Source organism: Kogia breviceps, chromosome 14, assembly GCF_026419965.1.
Source record: "Kogia breviceps isolate mKogBre1 chromosome 14, mKogBre1 haplotype 1, whole genome shotgun sequence".
Lineage (NCBI taxonomy): Eukaryota > Metazoa > Chordata > Mammalia > Artiodactyla > Physeteridae > Kogia > Kogia breviceps.
This window is the reverse complement of record NC_081323.1, coordinates 25,445,233-25,462,963: the sequence shown is the minus strand read 5'-3', so window position 1 is coordinate 25,462,963 and position 17,731 is coordinate 25,445,233. Positions and strand designations below refer to the sequence as shown.

The window sequence follows — 17,731 nt, the reverse complement described above, 5'->3', positions numbered from 1 at the left end:
TGCGCGGCACTCCTCTCACCGCCCGGCCGTAAGCAGCAGTGTCAGCCTGCTCCTCCCCACAGCCCTGCCAAGAGCCCACTTTGGTACCCCAAACTCAAAGAAGCCACATCCCAGGGCTGCTTTATGTGCCTTTATTCGCATTCATTTTGTACCTGGGTGCCGGCAGAGGCAAGAGGTCATAGGGAGGGAAGCCAGCGTGGAAGTGACAGGAGCCAGCACCGGGGCTCCAAACCTGCGGGCCCTGCTGCTTCCGTCTTTCCCCCAGCAGCCACCTCCTGCGAGGCCCCCTCAGTCAGATCTGCGTGTTGGGGCAGCGGGGACAAAGGAAAGACACAAGGTGCAAGGTCTGACCCCACTCTTTTCCAAGAAAATGTAGAACCTCAACAAGTCACGGGGAGGTAGGATCCAAGCTCCCATGGGGCTGATTAAGGAGTAACCGAAAATGGTGGCCACTGCCTTGCACCCTTGCGGCAGCCTGCCCGCCCTGGCATTTTAGACTGCGGTGCCCTTGGTCTTTCTCTTCGACTCCTGGTTCTCAGGATAGTCCCAGGGATCAATGCGTATCCTCTTCAGATTGAGCATGGGCTCCTCCGTGCTGGTGTCTCCATTTCTCTGTCGCTCTGCTAGAATCATTGCGCGGAGGAGCGGCGGGTAGGGCACAGTGCGCAAAGTGTCCTCCGGCGCCGGCGTGAAAGCGGTGAAGGCCTCCTCCTCGTGCTTGGGCACCAGCCGCCAGTCGTGGTACATGACCTGTTCTATCGCCCGAGCCTCACTCTCCGTCTTTCCTGGGGAAAGAAGGACGAGGCTTCTTGCACACACGTTGGCGGGGACAGTCTGTTGCCGGCAGCCTCCCCACCGGGTTTGGACGCCTTACCTTTGAAGGTCAGGACGCCCCAGGCCTTCCCGTGGTCCAAGTTCTGCAAAACAAGTGGGGAGGAGATCAGCTCAGAAAGATCGCTTGCCCAGGGATCGGACGACAGGATATTCCGTCCCACAAAGTCGCCCGCAGGGTAGACAGTGGTGACCCGCGGTGCCGGGAGCTGAGGGGTGGGCACCGTGCACGCACCTGCGCCGTGTAGTCGGGCCGGACCCGCGTGAGGCGCCAGTAGCACGGCTCGTCGTGCTGCCACAGCCAGGACTTGCGCGTGACAAGGCGGCCCAGGCCGAAGAGCGGGAGGCGGCCGAGCAACTGCAGGAGGCGGCTCTCGCGGCGCACGTCGGCCCAGGCCCGCACGGGCAGCTTGCGGCCCAAGTGCACCCGCGTCAGCGTCTCGTAGTCCAGGGCATAGCGCTCCGAATCGCGCGGCCGCTCCCGCTGCTCGCGCAGGGCCCGCACGCGGCGGGCCAGCTCGGCGATCAGCCGCGGCCGCACCTTCTTCCGCGCCATGGCCAGGCAGCCTCCGCGCTCCGGCCGGAAGATACCACAGCGCGCCGCGGGGCGCGCCCGACGCCGGAAGCTGGTGTCCCCCGTAAAGGCGTCCGGGCGCGGCCGGAAGGGGAGAAGAGGCCGGGCGGGCCATGGCGAGCGCTGGGTCTGGGAGGGTCGGGGGCTCGTGTCGGGGCAGGTGATAGCTGCAGACCCCGACCTGGGAGATCTCGGACTCACACACCGAGGGCCCCGCGGGCGAGGAGGCCGCTGCCAGGGTCCGGGACCCGGCGGAGGAGCGCAGGGCGGCGGCTGCGGCCCGAGCAAGCCGTGCGGCGCCTGGCGGTGCTCGTGGACCCAGGTGCGGGCGGGCGCGGGCAGCGACCCGGGGTGGGGAGCTCGGTCGTGGGGAGCTTGTTTATCTGCGCTCTGGGAGCCGGACGGGAATCAGTGTGTTGGTAACACGCTGTGCAGGCTGTGGGGCTGCTGTCCCCACCCAAGTAGTGTCCTCTCTTGGGGGAAGGAAGGAGTGACAGCTGACTGTTCCTCTGCTCCATTCAGCCATTCTGGAAGATGCCGGTGCCGACATCCTGATGGAGGCTCTGGACGCTCTGGGCTGTGAGTACCGCGTGGAGCCCGAGCGCCCTGCCTGGAGCCTCAGGTGGAGCAGAGTGAAGCCAGACCCTTGCTCCCTCAGTGTGAGTGTCCTGGGTTTACAGAATGCAGCCCTGGGTTGGGTGTTTTACGTGACAAAGCTCTTTTGAGAGGCAGCTGCAGTAATTGTGTACGTTTTACATACCAGTAAACTGAGAACGCGGAACGCTGAGTGAGTGGTGCACAGGCTACTCTTGGTAAGTTGCGGGCTGGGATCCAGAGCCTGAACGCGACTGCCGCTGAGGGATGCTCCATCTCATCCAGGCTGCGGCCACAGGTGTTGCTGCCTGGCAGACCTGCGCTGCTTTTAGTCTCAGGAGAAGGTGGGATGCTGGGTTTCTGTAGAGCAGTCCGGGAAGAACCTGTGCAAGGCTCAGGACTCCTGGGGTGCCCAGGCCATGGCCCGGGGTGCACAAGGCCAAGGGTGGGCAACAGTGCCCTGTATGTTCCCACAGGTGCCTCCTGAGGTGTGGGCTGCGGATGGGCAGGACCGGCTGCTGCTGCTGGAGCCTGAGGAGTTTCTGCAGGGTGTTGTCCAGCTGACCCAGGTGCGAGAGGGAGGGAGGAAGCAGTAATCCCCGACCACAGATCGTGAGGGGCTGGGTTCCCTATTTTGGATGTTGTGGGTGAGATGGGGGAAGCCAGCCTGTCTCTTGGCCTGGGAGCAGGTGGGAGCCACGGCTGCTTCTTGAGGGTAGAAGCCAGGATAAGGAGGGTTCTCTTGAGAACTGAGTCAGAAGTCAGGTGGTAAACTGCTGAGAGGGGGCATGGGGACTAGGGCTGCAGGCTGGCTGTGCAGTCCACCTTGTGACACCCAACCGCTCAGCTGCCGCCTGGCGGGAGAAATAGGGATTGCTCAGCTGATGTTTGCACCAGAGTGTCATTAGGTTAGACCTTCTGCCAGGTTCCAGAGTTCAAGGTTCTCAGGTCCCAAGGTTCAAGGCTTATCAAGCACCTGTGTATGTCAAGCAAATGCCAGGCTGGGGTGCAGAGGTGGACCAGGAATTGGGGGGAGGGTTGAGTCCAACTCTTCTAGGAGCCTGGGGTGTGTCTGGGTTCTTTCATAGATCTTCATGATCAAGTGGGATGCATAGAGCTGGTTTTCTAAAGAGAGCTGGTTGGGTGGAGGAGTCCACCCCTGTCTCCTCCCAGCACCGCGGGGCTGTTCTTGGGCTCACTCCCCTGCTTCCTGCAAACTGGTGGTGGCCGGTGGGCCCCGCCTGCCGCAGCCCCGAGGAACAGGTATGGTAAAATTTCTTGGCTTGCAGACATGTGGCCCAACCTGTTCTGTGCCCTGGATCACTCCTGAGAGCCCTGTCTGCCTTCACCTGTCTCTCATTGGGCTGGATGTTTACCTGTGGTACCGGTCACCCTAACACCCTTAGCCAGCCTGCCTGGGATGGGAGAGTTTGGGTGAAAGGCAGGGGTGGCCCTGGGGGCTGGTGTCACAGCTAACCCTCTCCCTTGGGCGCGCTCTGGGGGCAGGAGGAGAACTCATGGAGAGTGGGGAGCCAGAGGGACGGTCACCTCTACATAGGTCTTACCAGTCCAGCACCCAGGAGACATGGCAGCCAGAGCATCCAGCAGTGGCTCGTGCCAAGGTGGCAGTTGGCTGGCCCGAGGTGGAGGAGGTGAGGACAGTTGGGCTGGGCCAGATGGTTGGCATGGGCTCTGGCCCTTGGGCTGCTCTCCAAGACCCAGCAGGGACTGGTTTGGCACGTGGGTGGCACGTGGGGTTGGTCTTAGCTGGGTGTCCCCATGGGAACCCTCTGACCCACACCCACGGGCTCATTTCCTTCTCAGGCCCTGGTGCTCCTGCAGCTCTGGGCAAACGTGGATGTGCTGTTGGTGGCCTCCTGGCAGGAGCTGAGTCAGCATGTGTGTGGCTTCACCAAGGCCCTCACCCAGCGTCCCTTCAAGTGTGTGACCCTCACCCTGCTGGGGGCTGCAACAGGGGGGGGTGGGAGTGCCGGGCAGGGTGGCCCCTCTCTGGCCTCTAGAGCAGAGGGGGCTGAGAGTTTTGTTGAGCTGGGGGCGGGGCGTTCAGGAGAGGTGATGAAGAGTCTAGGCACTTCTCTGAATCCTCCCCTTCCCAGGCAGTCCCAGGAGTCTGGGGCCTTTTCCTTCTGCACCACTGGGCGCTGGGCAGCAGCCAAGAAGAGTGGCAAGAGATGGCACCAGCCTGCGGGGGGCCTGGTGGCAGCAGATCAGGCAGTTCAACTGTGTCAGCCCAGCTGTGGCCAATGCTGTTGTCGCCGCCTTCCCTTCCCCCTGCCTTCTGCAACAGGTGGGCCCCCTGCCCCCCAACCAGACTCCCAGATATGGAGGCCAGGTCCCCGAGGTCTGCCCCACCCATCCCTGTGCCTGCCCTAGGTGTATGTGGCCTGTGGCATGGAGCAGGAGTGCCTAGTCCTCCTGGTTGACCTCCCTGTGAAGATGGGCGAGGGTGTGTGGCCCCACAGGGGGGACCTGACCTATCCCACCGCATCTGCCTCTTCCTGATGACCACCAACCCCGACCTCCTGCTGGACCTGGGCTCCTGACCACACCTGTGGTACCGGACGGGCCCTTCTACCTACTGGTAGGAGTGAATGCAGCCCGCCCAGGGAACAGACTAGAAACCACGAGCGGTGGTGTGCGGGAGCAAGACACCCAGTACGACCTGCACCGGGGCTCTCAGGCAGGTCTGACCCCAAGATGGGGGTGCAGGAGGGGCAGCAGAGAAAGTTCTTGCATAACTGGGATGGGCAGAAGAGGAAATTATTTCTCTCCAGGAGATGCCAAGGCGGCTGGAAGGTCTGAAGATGGGGGCAGGGCTCATAAGCCCTGGGCCCTGTACACACTGGCAGAGGGGCTGCTAGCCAGCTAGGACAGGCAGGAAGGGCTGGGCAGCACCTCAGGGCCCCACAGGGCAAACGCCGGTCACCTGGAGGCTGCGGGGGCGGGGGAGGCAAGCACCTTTGGAAAGGAGAAGCATTAAGACAAGGTCTTGAGGGAGAAAAGAACCAGGCCGTCACTCCTCAAGGGTGCTGTGACACGCCCCCCCCCACAGGAGAAAAACTGTGGACACCTGTAAGCCCCAGGCTTCAGTACGACCCCTTTTATTCCACAGGTATGTAAGCATCAGACGTAAACTCTTAAGTTTATTACGGTCATTTTCAGCCTCAGACGAGAGGAACAGCAGCTGACAACATGCAAAGCAAGTTAAGAAAAACCCAAGGCCGGCGGCGACAGCAGGAAGAGCCAACCTCTCACGAAGCCGTCCTCCTCACAGGTAGCAGACCAGCCTCCCAGGCCTGCAGCCTGAGTCCAGACATGCTGGGGCAGCAGCTCCCCAGAGACTCAGAAGGAAAGTGGCTGCTCCCACACCCGGCACAGGAAGCAGACAGACTAGGAAGTCCGGGTCTCCAGACCACAGGGATAATGGCCCCAGAGCCCCTGTAGCAAGGCCTCTCCCAGCCTCGGGTGGCAGGGGGGCAGCCAAGACAAACCTTGGTTCAGTCCTCCCTCTCCTGTTGCCCTGGAGGGTGGTCCAAAGGGAGAAATGGAGAAAACGCCATCCCAACTGTAGAAGGCAGTTTTCACTGGGAAACAAGCTAGGTCCTTCGGCAGCGCTTCCTTTGGCAGCGCCGGGTCTCGGGGCTGCTGGGACTGGCCGTGGGCGAGGGCACGGGAGGCTTGCGGTGGCCGCAGCTCATGCTCAGGACCCAGCCTAGCTTGTGGTGCAGCACCTGCTTGAGGCCAGGCGGCAGGGGCAGGCCCTCAAGCGTGTCCCCAGAGTCGGGCCGCAGCTGGCGCAGGCGGTAGCAGCACAGGTACTGCAGGGAGGTGATGCTGGCACAGGAGCGGATCACCTTCATGCTGCTCTTGGCCGCCGTGGAGCATACCATCGGGTAGAACCTCTTGTTCTGCAGCTTGGTGGCTGCCACTCCTGGGGGTGGGGAGGTGGCACAGCCTGAACCCTAAGCTCAGGCTCTCCTAAGGTGACAAAGGATGCTGGGATTTCCACCTACCCCCGCCCTTGCCCGGTTCTGGGGACCCTGGGACCTCAGGCTTCTGCAAGGATGGCCTTTCAGGGCCCTCAACCTCACCAGGAGCTCAGTGGCAGCCACGCTCTGCGGGCATGTGTCAGAGTCACGCCCTCACCTATGCACTTCCTGTTCTTAAAAAAGGTCAGCGTCCCATGCCAGGTGTCCAGGTGCACGCCAATGATGGAGCCCTGGCCGAACCGGGAGGAGAAGCTCGTCTTGTCGCCCTTGTGGTGGAGGAGGCCTGGGGGCAGCAGGGTCAGGGTGAGCCCTGCAGCCTGGGGGCCCCCCAGCCCCGCCCCACCCTGGGGGCCCCACGCACCCGTGTAGGAGAGGCCCCAGCTGTCCTCGTCCCGGCCAAGCAGGCTGCAGAACGTGTGGTGGTACTTGTCCAGGTCCACGTCCGATGTCCCAATGCCCACCATCTGGAAACAGCGGGACTGGCAGAGGGGGCTGGGGACCAAGGTGCCCGGCACCCTTCCCCCCACCCTGCCAGTCACTTACCATGTCAGTGCCATAGACGGGTGAGGTCATCTTGATCTCCCAGAAGTGCTGGCCCTCCCCCAGCTCCTTGGTACCCCGGATTGCCGCTGTGCCACAGCTGTATTCCATGTGGAAGTTGACCTTCCGGTTGTCACAGCTCAGTAGGGTGGCCGAGGACTTATTCAGGTCATCCCAAACCCAGTCAAAATCTGCAAGAGAAGAGGCCCAGGCTCGGCAGGCTCCCCCCAGCCCGGAGGTCCGTCCACCCGCCGCAGGCCCCCACACTCACACTCGTCCTCTTCCCCGCAGCGGCAGTCCCTGCCCCGGTGGGCGGCGTGCAGGCTGCCGCAGAAGGCCTCACTCTGACTGTCACAGTCACAGAAGGACTCCCCGGTCACAGGCACGGCGCTGGGGATGGATGACGGCAGAGATGCATACTCGGGGTCGGAATCTGAGTCGCTGTGCTGAGGGGAAAGGGCCAGCTGTTCCCGCCTCCTGCCCTCTGCCGGCCCAACCGACCCCTTCCCCCACCTGCCCTGCCACCCACCCCAGGCCCACGGGTGAACGGCTGGACACCCCAAGGAAGGGATCTGGGGCTTTGGCCTCAAAGGGCCTCCTCAGGTTTCAAGGGCTCAGCCAGCCAGCCACAGTGACCCTGGACACCTCTTCTGGCCCCAGGAGCTGCAAGGGGGCCTCCTTGCCAAAGGCCTACCACGCCGGTGGCTTCCTGGGAGTGGAGTAGAGGGCCCCAGAGGCCCAGCCACTAATAAACCCCAAGACAGGGCTGCATGCTTAGCCATCATCATTGTCCAGAGAACATCTAGATTGTGATAAACGGGAGCATGACAGCAAAGTCCGTTGCTGACCTAGTGAAGGCACCTGGTCTCCCCATGGCAGCAGCTGGGCTCCAGGGGGGCCGATGGCTGTGGCAGGGCCTGCACACCTATCTCAGGCCGTGGCCCCCTTGTCCATGCAAGGGTGTGCTCTCAACCCCCATCACAGGACCCTGATGAGTGAGCCTCGTGGTCTCAGGCTGCGGCAGGAAAACATTCAGTTGGGCCTTGGTCCTCTGCATGTGGCTCTCAGTCCTCACAGAACGGACTCCAAGCCTTGAGGGCCTGATCTTGGCCCAGGGGCCAGATGCTAAGGCTGAGCTGGTCTGGTTTCAGGGACCAGTTGACCCACAGACCCTCCTGGAGGCTAGCGAGGGAGCCTCTGTACACCTTGTTCCTGTTCTGGAGCCACGTGGGCCCCTCAGGACACCCACCCAGGCTCTGACATCTGGCTGACCAGTGAGGGCCTGGGGTCTCAGGTCCCAGGGGTGCAGGCAGCCTCTGCATGCCTGCTCTCCGAGCCCTCCCAGCTTCGCTTGGGGTCCTCGTGGGGCTCTGGCCTCCACCCTCACTCTCCTGGCCTCTGGGTGCTGCTCTGGCCCCCCCTGAAATGCCCTCTGCACAGTGGTCTGGATGACCTGTTCAGACCTGGGAATTCTGCTGCCCTGAGAACAAAGCCCACAGACTTACTCTCATCAGAGAATATAAGACCCCTTCCCTGCCCAGCCTCCTCCTCTGCCCTGTCCAACCCTGTCCCCATGGGGCAGGGGTGGGGGTCTGTTTGCCCCTGCATGGCTTTTGGATACCACTTCAAAGAGGCTCTTCCAGCCTCTCATGCTGCGTCCTCTTCCTTCTCTTCCTTTCTCGTAGGCTTCCCTGACGCTCTTCTGGGTCCTGCTCACCTGCCTCCTCCCACCGGAACTGAGTTCCTTTTATATTACACTCAGCCCCAAGTGCCACACAGGAGCTCTGGGAACCAATGGCAGAGACAGCTCAGGGAGCAAGGAGGCTGAGCCCCAGTTGGAGACAGATGCCAGCAAGGACAGTGGCAGCAGGCCCAAAGCACCCTGCTCACGGGGAAGAGCGATCCCCCACAAGCCAAGGCAGGCCCACTGCTGCCAGAGGAGACAATCCATTCCCACTGAGTCAGGAGCCAGGGGCACAGACTTGAGCACTGCTGGCCCCAGGGGTCACACTGCTTGGCACCCAGCACACAACCCCCTGTGCAGAGGGCAGACCCGGCCCCACCACAAGCTGTAAGGAGAGCTTAGAGCAGCAGAGACAGGGACGTGTGTGTTCGGCCTTCAAAGGTTCTGGGGTGACACGCTCTCTCCATCCACACATGAACACAAGTACTTGGGGCCCATTAGGTGACTGGATGAGCCACAGGTGTGTATCAGACACAGCAGCCCCAGCCCCTGGACGCCTCCCACATCCCACAGCAATGAGCCAGAGAGGCAGGGACAGACAGGAGAAAAGACTGCTCCATGCCACGTGGTCAGTGGAAGCTGGAGGCAGGACAGGAATGCAGGCCGGGGCCTCTCGCTGGCCCGGGCAGGGAGTTAAGGGAGGCCCCAGGAAGGGGACCCAAGATGTCGCCTCCAATTCTGCCCCAAGCCCTGGTGCTTCCACGGGACTCAGCTGCCCTCACTGAGGGCTGGGGAGGATAGGCACCTGTCCCCACCCAGACACCTGGCTGAGCCAGTGCACTCAGGCAGGGTGGCTGTGACAGAACAGAACCAAGTCACCCGAAGATCACCCTGAAAACAACAGAGGTGACTCAGGGCAGAACCAAAGCCTAGCTCTGGTCTGAGAGGTTCAGGAAACTGACTTGTGAAGCCCTCCCCACATGCCCCCCACGGCAGGCACAGAGGCCACACAGCCCTGTCACCTCGCCTCTGTGGCGGGAGTCAGCGTGGTAAGGCTCTGGTTGCAAACCCCTCAGGTCCATCAGGAACCTGCACTGCAGAGAGACAGCTGAGCCGCCCTCCTCACAGCCTCTGTGTTCCTGGGCCTTGCAGAGCTCAGGGTCCTGAGCACAGGAAGGCTCAGGAATGTTGGTCTTTAAAGATCAAAATTCTTTTTTTAGATGCATATACACAAACGCTGAGTACAGACTTCAACAGGCAGAGAAAACGTCCAGAAAGTTGCACACAGAGGTAACAACAGCTATCCTTGAAAAGCGGTTGGGTAAATGGAATGGAGAAGTTTTCGTTCAATGAACTGACCAAAGTACCCACTGACGCCCTCCTCAAAGAAAAATCTGCAGAGGAACGTAGTATATGCCTTGAGGTCCTGCCGCCCAGGGCCACGTGTGTCCTTAACCAGTGTGAAGAACCTGGGGGAGCAGAAGCAGAGCACACGCAGGGGGACGGTCCGCCAAGGCTGGCCCTGTTTTCTGCCCTCAGAGGCATCTTTCTCTTTCAGTCTCAGTTCAGGCAATGTTTAGTCCAGCCATGCCCACCTCACCCACTGGAACCTACCTGCCCATCAGAGTCATAGCCCCAGTTGGTGGAGCCTGCCAGAGCCACGGCCCGGGCATCCGCATCTCGGCGAGCTGCGCTCAGGACAAAATGCCACGCTCTGCTGCTCCGTGGGCGCCTGGCCATGGTGGGCAGGATCTGGAAGAAAGAACAAGGTCTGAGCAGAGAAAAGACATATGACACACCAGTAGGTCTGCACTTGGCCCCCAGACTGTGCCAGCCCACCCAGGGTCCGGAACTCTCTTCACAAGCTCATACCTCACTCCAGTGTCCGAGTGCCTTGATGAAACCCAGGTAGAGAGCGTGGAATGCCATCCTGACATCCATGACTCTCAAATGCCTAGCTCAGCCCCTCTCTGAGCTCGGCCTCAGGAATGCAAGGCCTGCACATCCCTCAAGCATCTCAAACCTTGCCTGCCCCTCCTCCATTCTCCATTTTGACAAACGGCATCTCTAGCCTCCGAATTCCTCATGCCAGACACACAGCAATCATCCCCAACACTTCTCCCTCCCACCATGGCCTCACAGCCCTCCACGCCCCACACCATCTCCGAAACATGTCCTGACTCCCTCTCCACCCCTGCTGCCACCTTGCCTGCCCCACCCACACACAACTCGTCTTCGCTCTGGCTCCTCCCACTTCATTCACTACAACCGAGTTTTTTTTGAAATACAAATCTTGAAATTTTAAATTAACGAGTTTTTAACCCCTCAGGGCTTGCCACTGTTCTTAGAATAAGATGCAGTATCCTACAAAACCTACAAGTTCCGGCCCTGTTCCGGCTGGTAGCTCTTTCCAGCCCTTTGCCCACAACGCTTTCCCCTCCCCTCTTTGGCTCTCAACTTCCATGCCCGACTTACAGTAATAAGTCGCCCTCTGTAATCGTCTACTTCCCGGCTCTGCCCTGGTTTGAAATCCCCAGGAGGGCCCTGCCACGACCCCGAGGGGCGGCAGTGAATTAGCGCAGGCAGAGCTTTGGAGGGATACGAGCCCGTCTGCGAACCAGGGTTGGTTACAGGAACCGGCCAGAGTGGGCCCGGCCTAATCCTCACCCGCCACTGCCGCAGCAACAGTAAGCGCCAGGCCGTGCACGCGCAATGCACGACCCCGCTGCAGTAGGGGTCTCTTCCCCATCAGGCATCGCACTGTCTCAGGATCGGTGGGGTTGCGGGGTTCCTCCCGCCCGCCGCCCCGCCCGGCCTGCGGCGCAGCGCCTCGCCAGCTTCGCCCGGCCCTGCCGCCGCCGATGCCGCCGCAGGAACAAAGGCGCGCCGGCCCCGCCGCCCGCAGCTCCGAAAGGTCGGCGGGCGCGGCGGGGTCGAGCCGGGCGGGGCGGCCGGGCCCGGGAGACCCCGGGAGGCGCGGACGCGGCCCGCCGCTCACCTGCAGCCGCTCTGCGCCGCTGCGCTCAGCCCGCCCTGCCGTGCCCTACTTTCCGCTCCTGAGCGAGACGTAAACAATCCCCGCCCTCGCGGCCCGCCCCCTGCGCCGCATTGGCCCCGCAGCGCGCGCGGCTCTGGGCTACGAGGGAGGGGCGGTCCTCGCGGCACACGCCTCTTGCTGAGAAGCTGCTGGATCTGTCAATCCTGACCCGACGTCCCCATTGGCCATATCTCAAGCTATCTGAGACAAGGCCCGCGCGCCTATTGGACGCGGGGCGAGGAAAAGAAGCGGCCTCACGCTGGGGCGTTGACACGGAAGTGGGTCCAGCTCCTGTACGTCTTCTGCGCCGGAACTTGCGTGCACTCCTCGTGCTATCTGATCGGCTGAGGATAGCGCGAATGGGCCTATCAAGAGGAGTCAGGGGGAGAGTTCGCACTGCCCATTGGTCAGGAGGCACTTCACTCAGGCAGGGAGGTGGACTGTGCAAGGAGGAAGTGGCTGGAAGTCGTGCGGCCGCCCGGGTGGGATGGAGGCGGCAGCAGGTGAGTGTGCTGGGCTGCGGGGCGTTCTCGGTCCGTGGGCACCGAGGGAAGAGGGAAGGGGCCGGCCCGCAGCTGCTGGTCAGGGCTCCGGGTTTTAGCACACTGTCTTATTTACAGTGTAAAGGTCTCAGAGGTGCTCGCATGCGTCATTACGGCGCTTAGGAGGAAGTCTTGTTTGAAAAAGGAGCTCTAAGAAGAACTGGAACGTCACATACTCGCAGTTGTTTATAGAAGTATTATTCTGCTTTTTAAGCCTTGAGATGTATATATATATATATATATATATATATACATATACATATATATATATATATACACATATAATTTAAAAGAAAGTTGCGTGGGACGGAATACGTACATTGGGCACAATCGGATTCGCACAGCTTAGCCACGTTATCTTCCAAAAGATCTCAGGTCTGGTACCATGAACACAAAGCTTTTGCAACGCTGGATTCATCCATCGGATTATAAACGTAACACTGGAAAGAAAAATCTGAAAAAGTTTGTTATGATAAGGGTAGACTTGCTACAAGGTGAGAGGAATAGCTTCTAGATTGATGGATGGAAGTTTCTCTTTTAACTAAGGGGGAAGTGCACATGGAAAGTAGAAAAGCCTAATGGGCTTTGCAGTAAACCTCCCTGTGCCCAGAGGCAACTCCTGGTGTCACTCGTATCTTTCTGCAAAGATTCTTTACATATAAAAACTTCCATATTTGTCCAGCGTATCAAATAGTCATGGTTTGGTTGGACTTAAGGTTTGACTGGGCTTTTTATCCATACAGAGGGCCCTTTACTTCCCTCCATGGGGAGATACTGCTTTCCTTTGCCCTTTCCAGGGCAGCCTCTCACATCTAATAGGCCCTCGGATTACCGTTGATAATCTGTTTGTAAACGTTTTCAGTATACTTACAAGTGAAAATTTCTTGTGGTTGGCTCCTAAGGATTGTTGTGTGAGAAGTGACTTTGGAGCAGCAGTGTCCTGTGTGATGCTCAGGCAGATAAAGTTCCCCAGTCCCACCAGTGAGAAGAGCAAGTCTTCATTATTAGGGGCTTGGCAGTGCAGCACCTGCAGAAAGGGCGAGTAGGAATCAGGACTCATGTCTGGCTTGTTCTTTCCCTAGATTCTACCAGAGCACCCTTCCCCACACCAAAGAAAGGTGAAATTGATTCCCAAGTACTTTTTGATATTAAAGCAATTTAAGTAATAGCCTTTTAAGTTGATGCAGAGGTGGCCTGAGGCATGGTGTTCAAGGTATTTGTAGGCAATGATCAGGGTGGTTGGGGGGGCGCTCTTATCACCTTACAAGATCTCTCGGCCCCCAGTACCAGACGGAAACCCAGGACAGGCGCTAGAACGCACTTGTGACAAGGACCTGCTGAAAAGCCAGGCCAGGAGCACTCTTGAGTTCTTTCTAGGGAGGCTTTGGTGGCGGGGGCCTTTGAACTTACCCATGAGAGATGGGTCAGGAGTGGGGACAGTGTTTATTCACCTTTCATTGAGCCCCTCCTGGGGACCTGGGTATGCAGTGAGGGTGGTGGAGTGAGTGAGCAGCTTGCTGCAGGCCAGGCAGGAGTCTCGATGGTGAGGTCCTAAGGACACTGGGGCAAGAAGGTGGGCATTTTGCAGTGGGCTGAGGGTTGTTTGTATGCAGATGGCAACCGCTGTGAGGAGGTAGGGATTGGAATGGTGAGTATTTACAGGGTGGCATTTCAGGCTTATTGAAAGGAACAGCAGCTGGGGCAGAGTGACCAACAGGGCTTCCCAGAGTGGTTGGGCCCGGGCCTGCCTGGGGCATGGCACTGATGCCTTGACCACCCTTGTGTACCCAGGGTTAAGGCACTACCTTCAGCCATCCAGGTGACCTGATATCCGCACCCACACGATTGTGGTTGCTTCCCCAGAGCTGTGGCCTCCCTCCTGAGAACTGGAGGCCAGGGCTGCCTTGAGTGCCTCTTCTGACCCTAGGGGAGGGGGCTGGGCACCTACAGATCAGACCTCAGAGCTGTGAGTGCTGCCCTGGCACAGGTGTACCTCCTGACTGTAACGAGCACCCTATTTACGTCAGTCTCCACCCATTTCCCTTGGAATCAGCTGGGAGTCTTTGGCTCGAATTGGCCCTGTGCGCATGAGCTCGCAGGTGCACATGAGGTCACAGGTGTACATGCTGGAAAGAGGAGCAGTTTGAGGCATTTCCTGCCCCAGCAGCCCCGCTCCAGACAGAGTGGGAGCAGCCATTTTTGAGGAGCTGGTAGGTTGGGTCTGGGGCCTGCTGGAAGCCCTTTCACAGGGGTGTGTTTGCTCATGCCGGGGGTGATGGAGCAGGTCTCAGGACCTGGGATGTAGGAAGTACCTGGTGACCCCGCAGTGAATGAGCATGGAGGGCAGCTGGTATGAAGGAGAGCCCTGTCCTCCTCCCCTGTTGTCCTTCTGACCAGAGCCTGGAAACCTGGCCGGCGTCCGGCACATCATCCTCGTTCTCTCGGGAAAGGGGGGTGTTGGGAAAAGCACCATCTCCACGGAGCTGGCCCTGGCCCTGCGCCACGCGGGCAAGAAGGTGAGTGCCTCCCATCTCCTGAGCCACCACCCCTGCCCCTTGTGGGCCTTGGCCGGTGCCCTGCATGCCGCGTGGACATCCTGCCTCCTTGCAGGTGGGTATCCTCGACGTGGACCTGTGTGGCCCCAGCATCCCCCGCATGCTCCGGGCGCAGGGCAAGGCTGTGCATCAGTGCGACAGTGGCTGGGTGCCTGTCTTCGTGGACCAGGAGCAGAGCATCTCCCTCATGTCTGTGGGCTTCCTGCTAGAGAAGCCAGATGAGGCAGTGGTGTGGAGAGGCCCCAAGAAGAACGGTAATGACCGGGCAGGGGACAGCACTGTCAGCCTGGTGGCCTCCCCAGCTGCCCTCTTGGTGCAGGAGCCCCAGGGCTGCTGGCTCTCCTCCACACAGCCCTCCCCCCATAGCACCAGCCTCGGGTAAAGTTCGAAAGACTCTAGTGCTGGCCTTTTCATTTCTAAGACTCTCCCGCCGTGCACCTGAGCAGTCAGCCCACAAGTATTCAGACAGCAGGCCTGGGGGGCAAGAGCATGAGACCCAGCTGTGAAGCCTTCAGCCACCTGGTCCATCCCCTGGGGCTCAGACAACCCAGCGTGGGGTGCCTGGTGGGGCTCTGGTGCCTTTGCACAAGCAGATGGCATTAAACTCCCTCCAGTGGGCAGAGCGAGGCTGCCGGGTGTGAGAGCAGGCTCAGGGTGGGGGCTGCTTCCAGGACATGCCAGCGTGGCATTCCACTGCAGGCCACCTCTCTCAGGCACAGATACCTGCCCCAGGAGGGTCCACGCTAGCCATCCTCAGCTAAGGCCCAAGCAGAAGTCCTAGGTCTGGGGTGGGGTGGGGAAGGGTCTCCCCACCTTGCTGTATTCATCCTGCCCCGGGTGAGGAGTGGCACACTCAGCTCTCGGGGTGCACGGTGGTACCAGAACCCACAGACACCGCCCTGACCCAGGGCTGGGAGGAGGCAGCAGGCTTCGTGTGACCCCTTTGTGAGACCCTGCCTCACCTGCTCTCTCCCCAACCCCGGGCCACCCTGGGTCTCCACAGCACTGATAAAGCAGTTTGTGTCCGATGTGGCCTGGGGGCAGCTGGACTACCTGGTTGTGGACACGCCCCCAGGGACCTCTGATGAGCACATGGCCGTGGTGGATGCCCTGCGCCCCTACAGCCCCCTGGGGGCCCTCGTGGTCACCACACCCCAGGTACTACGGGAGCACCCTCACCCTGGGGCAGGCGCTTTGCCCTACTCTTTCTGCTCATCTTGGCTGAGTTTTCGGGATGCCCATCAGCTGGTCCCGTCTCTTTCCTGGTCTCCAGGCAGTGTCCGTGGGGGACGTGAGGCGGGAGCTGACCTTCTGTAAGAAGGTGGGGTTGTGGGTGATCGGGGTCGTGGAGAACATGAGCGGCTTCATCTGCCCACACTGTGCGGTGAGTTGTAGGAAGTCGCAGGAAGTCGGGGGCATGGGTGGTCGGCCCCTCCCCTTCGAGGGTGGTGAGAGGCCTGGAGGTGGACCCCGCACCTCTGTGTTCTAGGAGTGTACCAACGTCTTCTCCAGGGGAGGCGGCGAGGAGCTGGCCAGACATGCTGGAGTCCCCTTTCTTGGTGAGCGAGCCAGGGCTGCCCCGGGGCCCCTGCTCTAGGTGGCCTTACCTCCCTACGCCTCTTGCACCCAGGGAAGAAGAGAGGAGGGTGGAAAGTCCTGTCCTCCCTGAGCTGCAAGTGTCAGCTCATCTCTAACAAATTGGTTCCCACCAACTGGAGAGAGGCAGCCCCCTGGGGCTTTGAGCGGGTGTCCACAGCTAAGATGCCTGCTGAGACTGCGGAGGCGCAGAGGGGCAGCTGAGGCTCTGCGAGCCTGTATCAGGGACGCCGGTGGCACGGGACCATGTCCCCAGCACTCGCCCTGTGCTTTCTTCCAGTGGCCGGAGCCCAAGAGGTGGTGGGGCCAGGCCTGCTGGGTGGGTTGCTGGCCGTCCCAGTGGAGACTGAGGCCAAGAGTACCTTCCCGCCAGGCACCTTGGCAAGAGGTGTCTGCTCTAGGCTAAAGCGGCACTGCCAGCGGGCTCCTGGGCCATGGGGAGTGTGGACGTGGCCTCTTGGCCCCAGGCTTTGCTCTCACCACCTGGCCCCTTCTCTGCCCCCTTGCATTCTCTCTCCCAGGCTCTGTGCCCCTGGACCCCGAGCTCACGCGGAGCCTGGAGGAGGGCCGAGACTTCATCCAGGGGTTCCCCGAGAGCCCTGCATTTCCCGCACTCTCCTGCATAGCCCAGAAGATTCTGAACGAGGCGCCTGTTGGACTCTCCTGACTGAGGCAGTTTGAGTGTCTCCTCTGTGTGCTGTGGGGCTCGTGCTCACAGCCCGGAGCAGAGGTGGCGGCACGGTTCCTGGAACCGGTGGCCCTGGGCCGCCATCACCATGTGCTCCTCTCCCTGCGGGCCTGCCCTGGACATTTCTGGTGCTTCAGCAGCATCTCAGCATCAGAGCCACTGACAGTCATTGGTTCTGCCTGGTCGGCCTGTGGCAGGGCCCGGGGATAGCGTGAGGTCACGATGCCGTGGCCTGACCTCCCTGGTGGCACAGCTCGGTACTCACATGCTTCAGACAGACAGGCTGCTCCCGACAGCCAAGTCTCCACGTTGTTACAAAGCTTGTGTGCCTGGGAGCACACTGGGCCTATAATCCTGGTGAAACAGGCAGCAGCACCCAGTAAGGTGTCAAACTTGTAACACAGAGGAGCCCAAAATAAATGCGTCCCACCGCCGTGGTTACAGGTCTGACCTTTCTAGATCATTCTGCTCTGGTCCCGCCTCCTTGGCTTAGTGTCACCATGTCCTGTGGCAGACAGTGTCCACTCCCTAAGTCCCAGGAACTGGGCCAACAGCCCTGTCGTTGACAGGCTCCTGGAGACTCTGGTGAAGATACGTTTGGGGAGAGTTTGTCGGGTAACTTGTGATGTGTGAGTGGCCATGCTTGGCCCAGTGAGAGCTAAGTGCCTGCCCAGCCCTCTGTGCTGCGGGCCTGAGGGGTTGAACTGAAGAGCAGAAAGGTGAGTGTGAAACAGAGTCTCAGGGGGTTTCCCTGCACGGCTCCAAGGAAGGCCAGGAGGGGGAGGTTCTGGAAAGCAGAATGGTGGCATGGTGTGCTGTTCTTCCCAGTGGGAGAGATGGGGTGCTCAGTAGAGAATGTGCAGTGGTCCCTGGGGCACGAGTGGCAGGGGGCCTGGGGAAGCAGCCCTCAGGTACCACTTCGTGGGGGCAGATGGGGAGGCAAGGAGTGTACCAAGGATGGATATTTCTTGTGGGGGTGGGGGGAGCGGGGGCAGAACTGTTGAGGGGTTTGGCCAGGAGCACGGGGACCTGGAGAGTGAGGGTCTGTACCTCCTCTGGCCCCAGGCTGGCCTCAGCAGG

The 17,731-nt window shown here is 60.4% G+C and overlaps 4 protein-coding genes across 13 annotated transcripts; 2 read left to right on the top strand and 2 right to left on the bottom strand.

Moving 5' to 3' along the window:
- Nucleotides 1–117: 117 nt before the first annotated feature.
- MRPS34 (mitochondrial ribosomal protein S34) lies at nt 118–1,463 on the bottom strand. Its single transcript, XM_059036632.2, has 3 exons — nt 1,067–1,463; nt 875–917; nt 118–785 (listed from the first exon to the last, which is right to left on the bottom strand). The coding sequence occupies exons 1-3, from the start codon at nt 1,385–1,387 to the stop codon at nt 493–495; spliced, it is 657 nt and encodes a 218-aa protein (XP_058892615.1). The 5' UTR covers nt 1,388–1,463; the 3' UTR covers nt 118–492.
- EME2 (essential meiotic structure-specific endonuclease subunit 2) lies at nt 1,386–5,258 on the top strand. Its single transcript, XM_059037556.2, is given in 13 exon segments — nt 1,386–1,469; nt 1,573–1,676; nt 1,678–1,727; nt 1,928–2,064; nt 2,476–2,568; nt 3,289–3,380; nt 3,558–3,651; nt 3,824–3,939; nt 4,117–4,180; nt 4,182–4,307; nt 4,394–4,481; nt 4,484–4,601; nt 5,183–5,258. Coding segments are annotated over 12 exon segments (1,128 nt in total). The 3' UTR covers nt 4,564–4,601; nt 5,183–5,258.
- On the bottom strand, nt 5,151–11,573 carry SPSB3 (splA/ryanodine receptor domain and SOCS box containing 3). 6 transcript variants are annotated; one of them, XM_059037286.2, is made up of 7 exons: nt 11,232–11,573; nt 9,848–9,985; nt 6,821–6,995; nt 6,553–6,740; nt 6,371–6,473; nt 6,167–6,292; nt 5,151–5,951 (listed from the first exon to the last, which is right to left on the bottom strand). In XM_059037286.2, the coding sequence occupies exons 2-7, from the start codon at nt 9,971–9,973 to the stop codon at nt 5,617–5,619; spliced, it is 1,053 nt and encodes a 350-aa protein (XP_058893269.1). In that variant the 5' UTR covers nt 9,974–9,985; nt 11,232–11,573; the 3' UTR covers nt 5,151–5,616. The 6 variants fall into 6 exon arrangements, with proteins under 6 accessions (XP_058893269.1, XP_058893275.1, XP_066867896.1 ...); XM_059037292.2 differs by having other exon boundaries at nt 6,821–6,939; nt 11,232–11,302; XM_067011795.1 differs by lacking the exon at nt 11,232–11,573 and adding an exon at nt 10,901–11,048.
- On the top strand, nt 11,431–17,098 carry NUBP2 (NUBP iron-sulfur cluster assembly factor 2, cytosolic). Of its 5 annotated transcripts, none has more exons than XM_059037294.2 (7): nt 11,431–11,773; nt 14,210–14,328; nt 14,423–14,621; nt 15,371–15,525; nt 15,641–15,751; nt 15,857–15,926; nt 16,485–17,098. In XM_059037294.2, the coding sequence occupies exons 1-7, from the start codon at nt 11,758–11,760 to the stop codon at nt 16,628–16,630; spliced, it is 816 nt and encodes a 271-aa protein (XP_058893277.1). In that variant the 5' UTR covers nt 11,431–11,757; the 3' UTR covers nt 16,631–17,098. The 5 variants fall into 5 exon arrangements, with proteins under 5 accessions (XP_058893277.1, XP_066867901.1, XP_066867903.1 ...); XM_067011802.1 differs by having other exon boundaries at nt 11,709–11,773; nt 14,140–14,328; XM_067011801.1 differs by having other exon boundaries at nt 11,714–11,773; nt 14,097–14,328.
- The last annotated feature ends 633 nt before the right edge of the window (nt 17,099–17,731 follow it).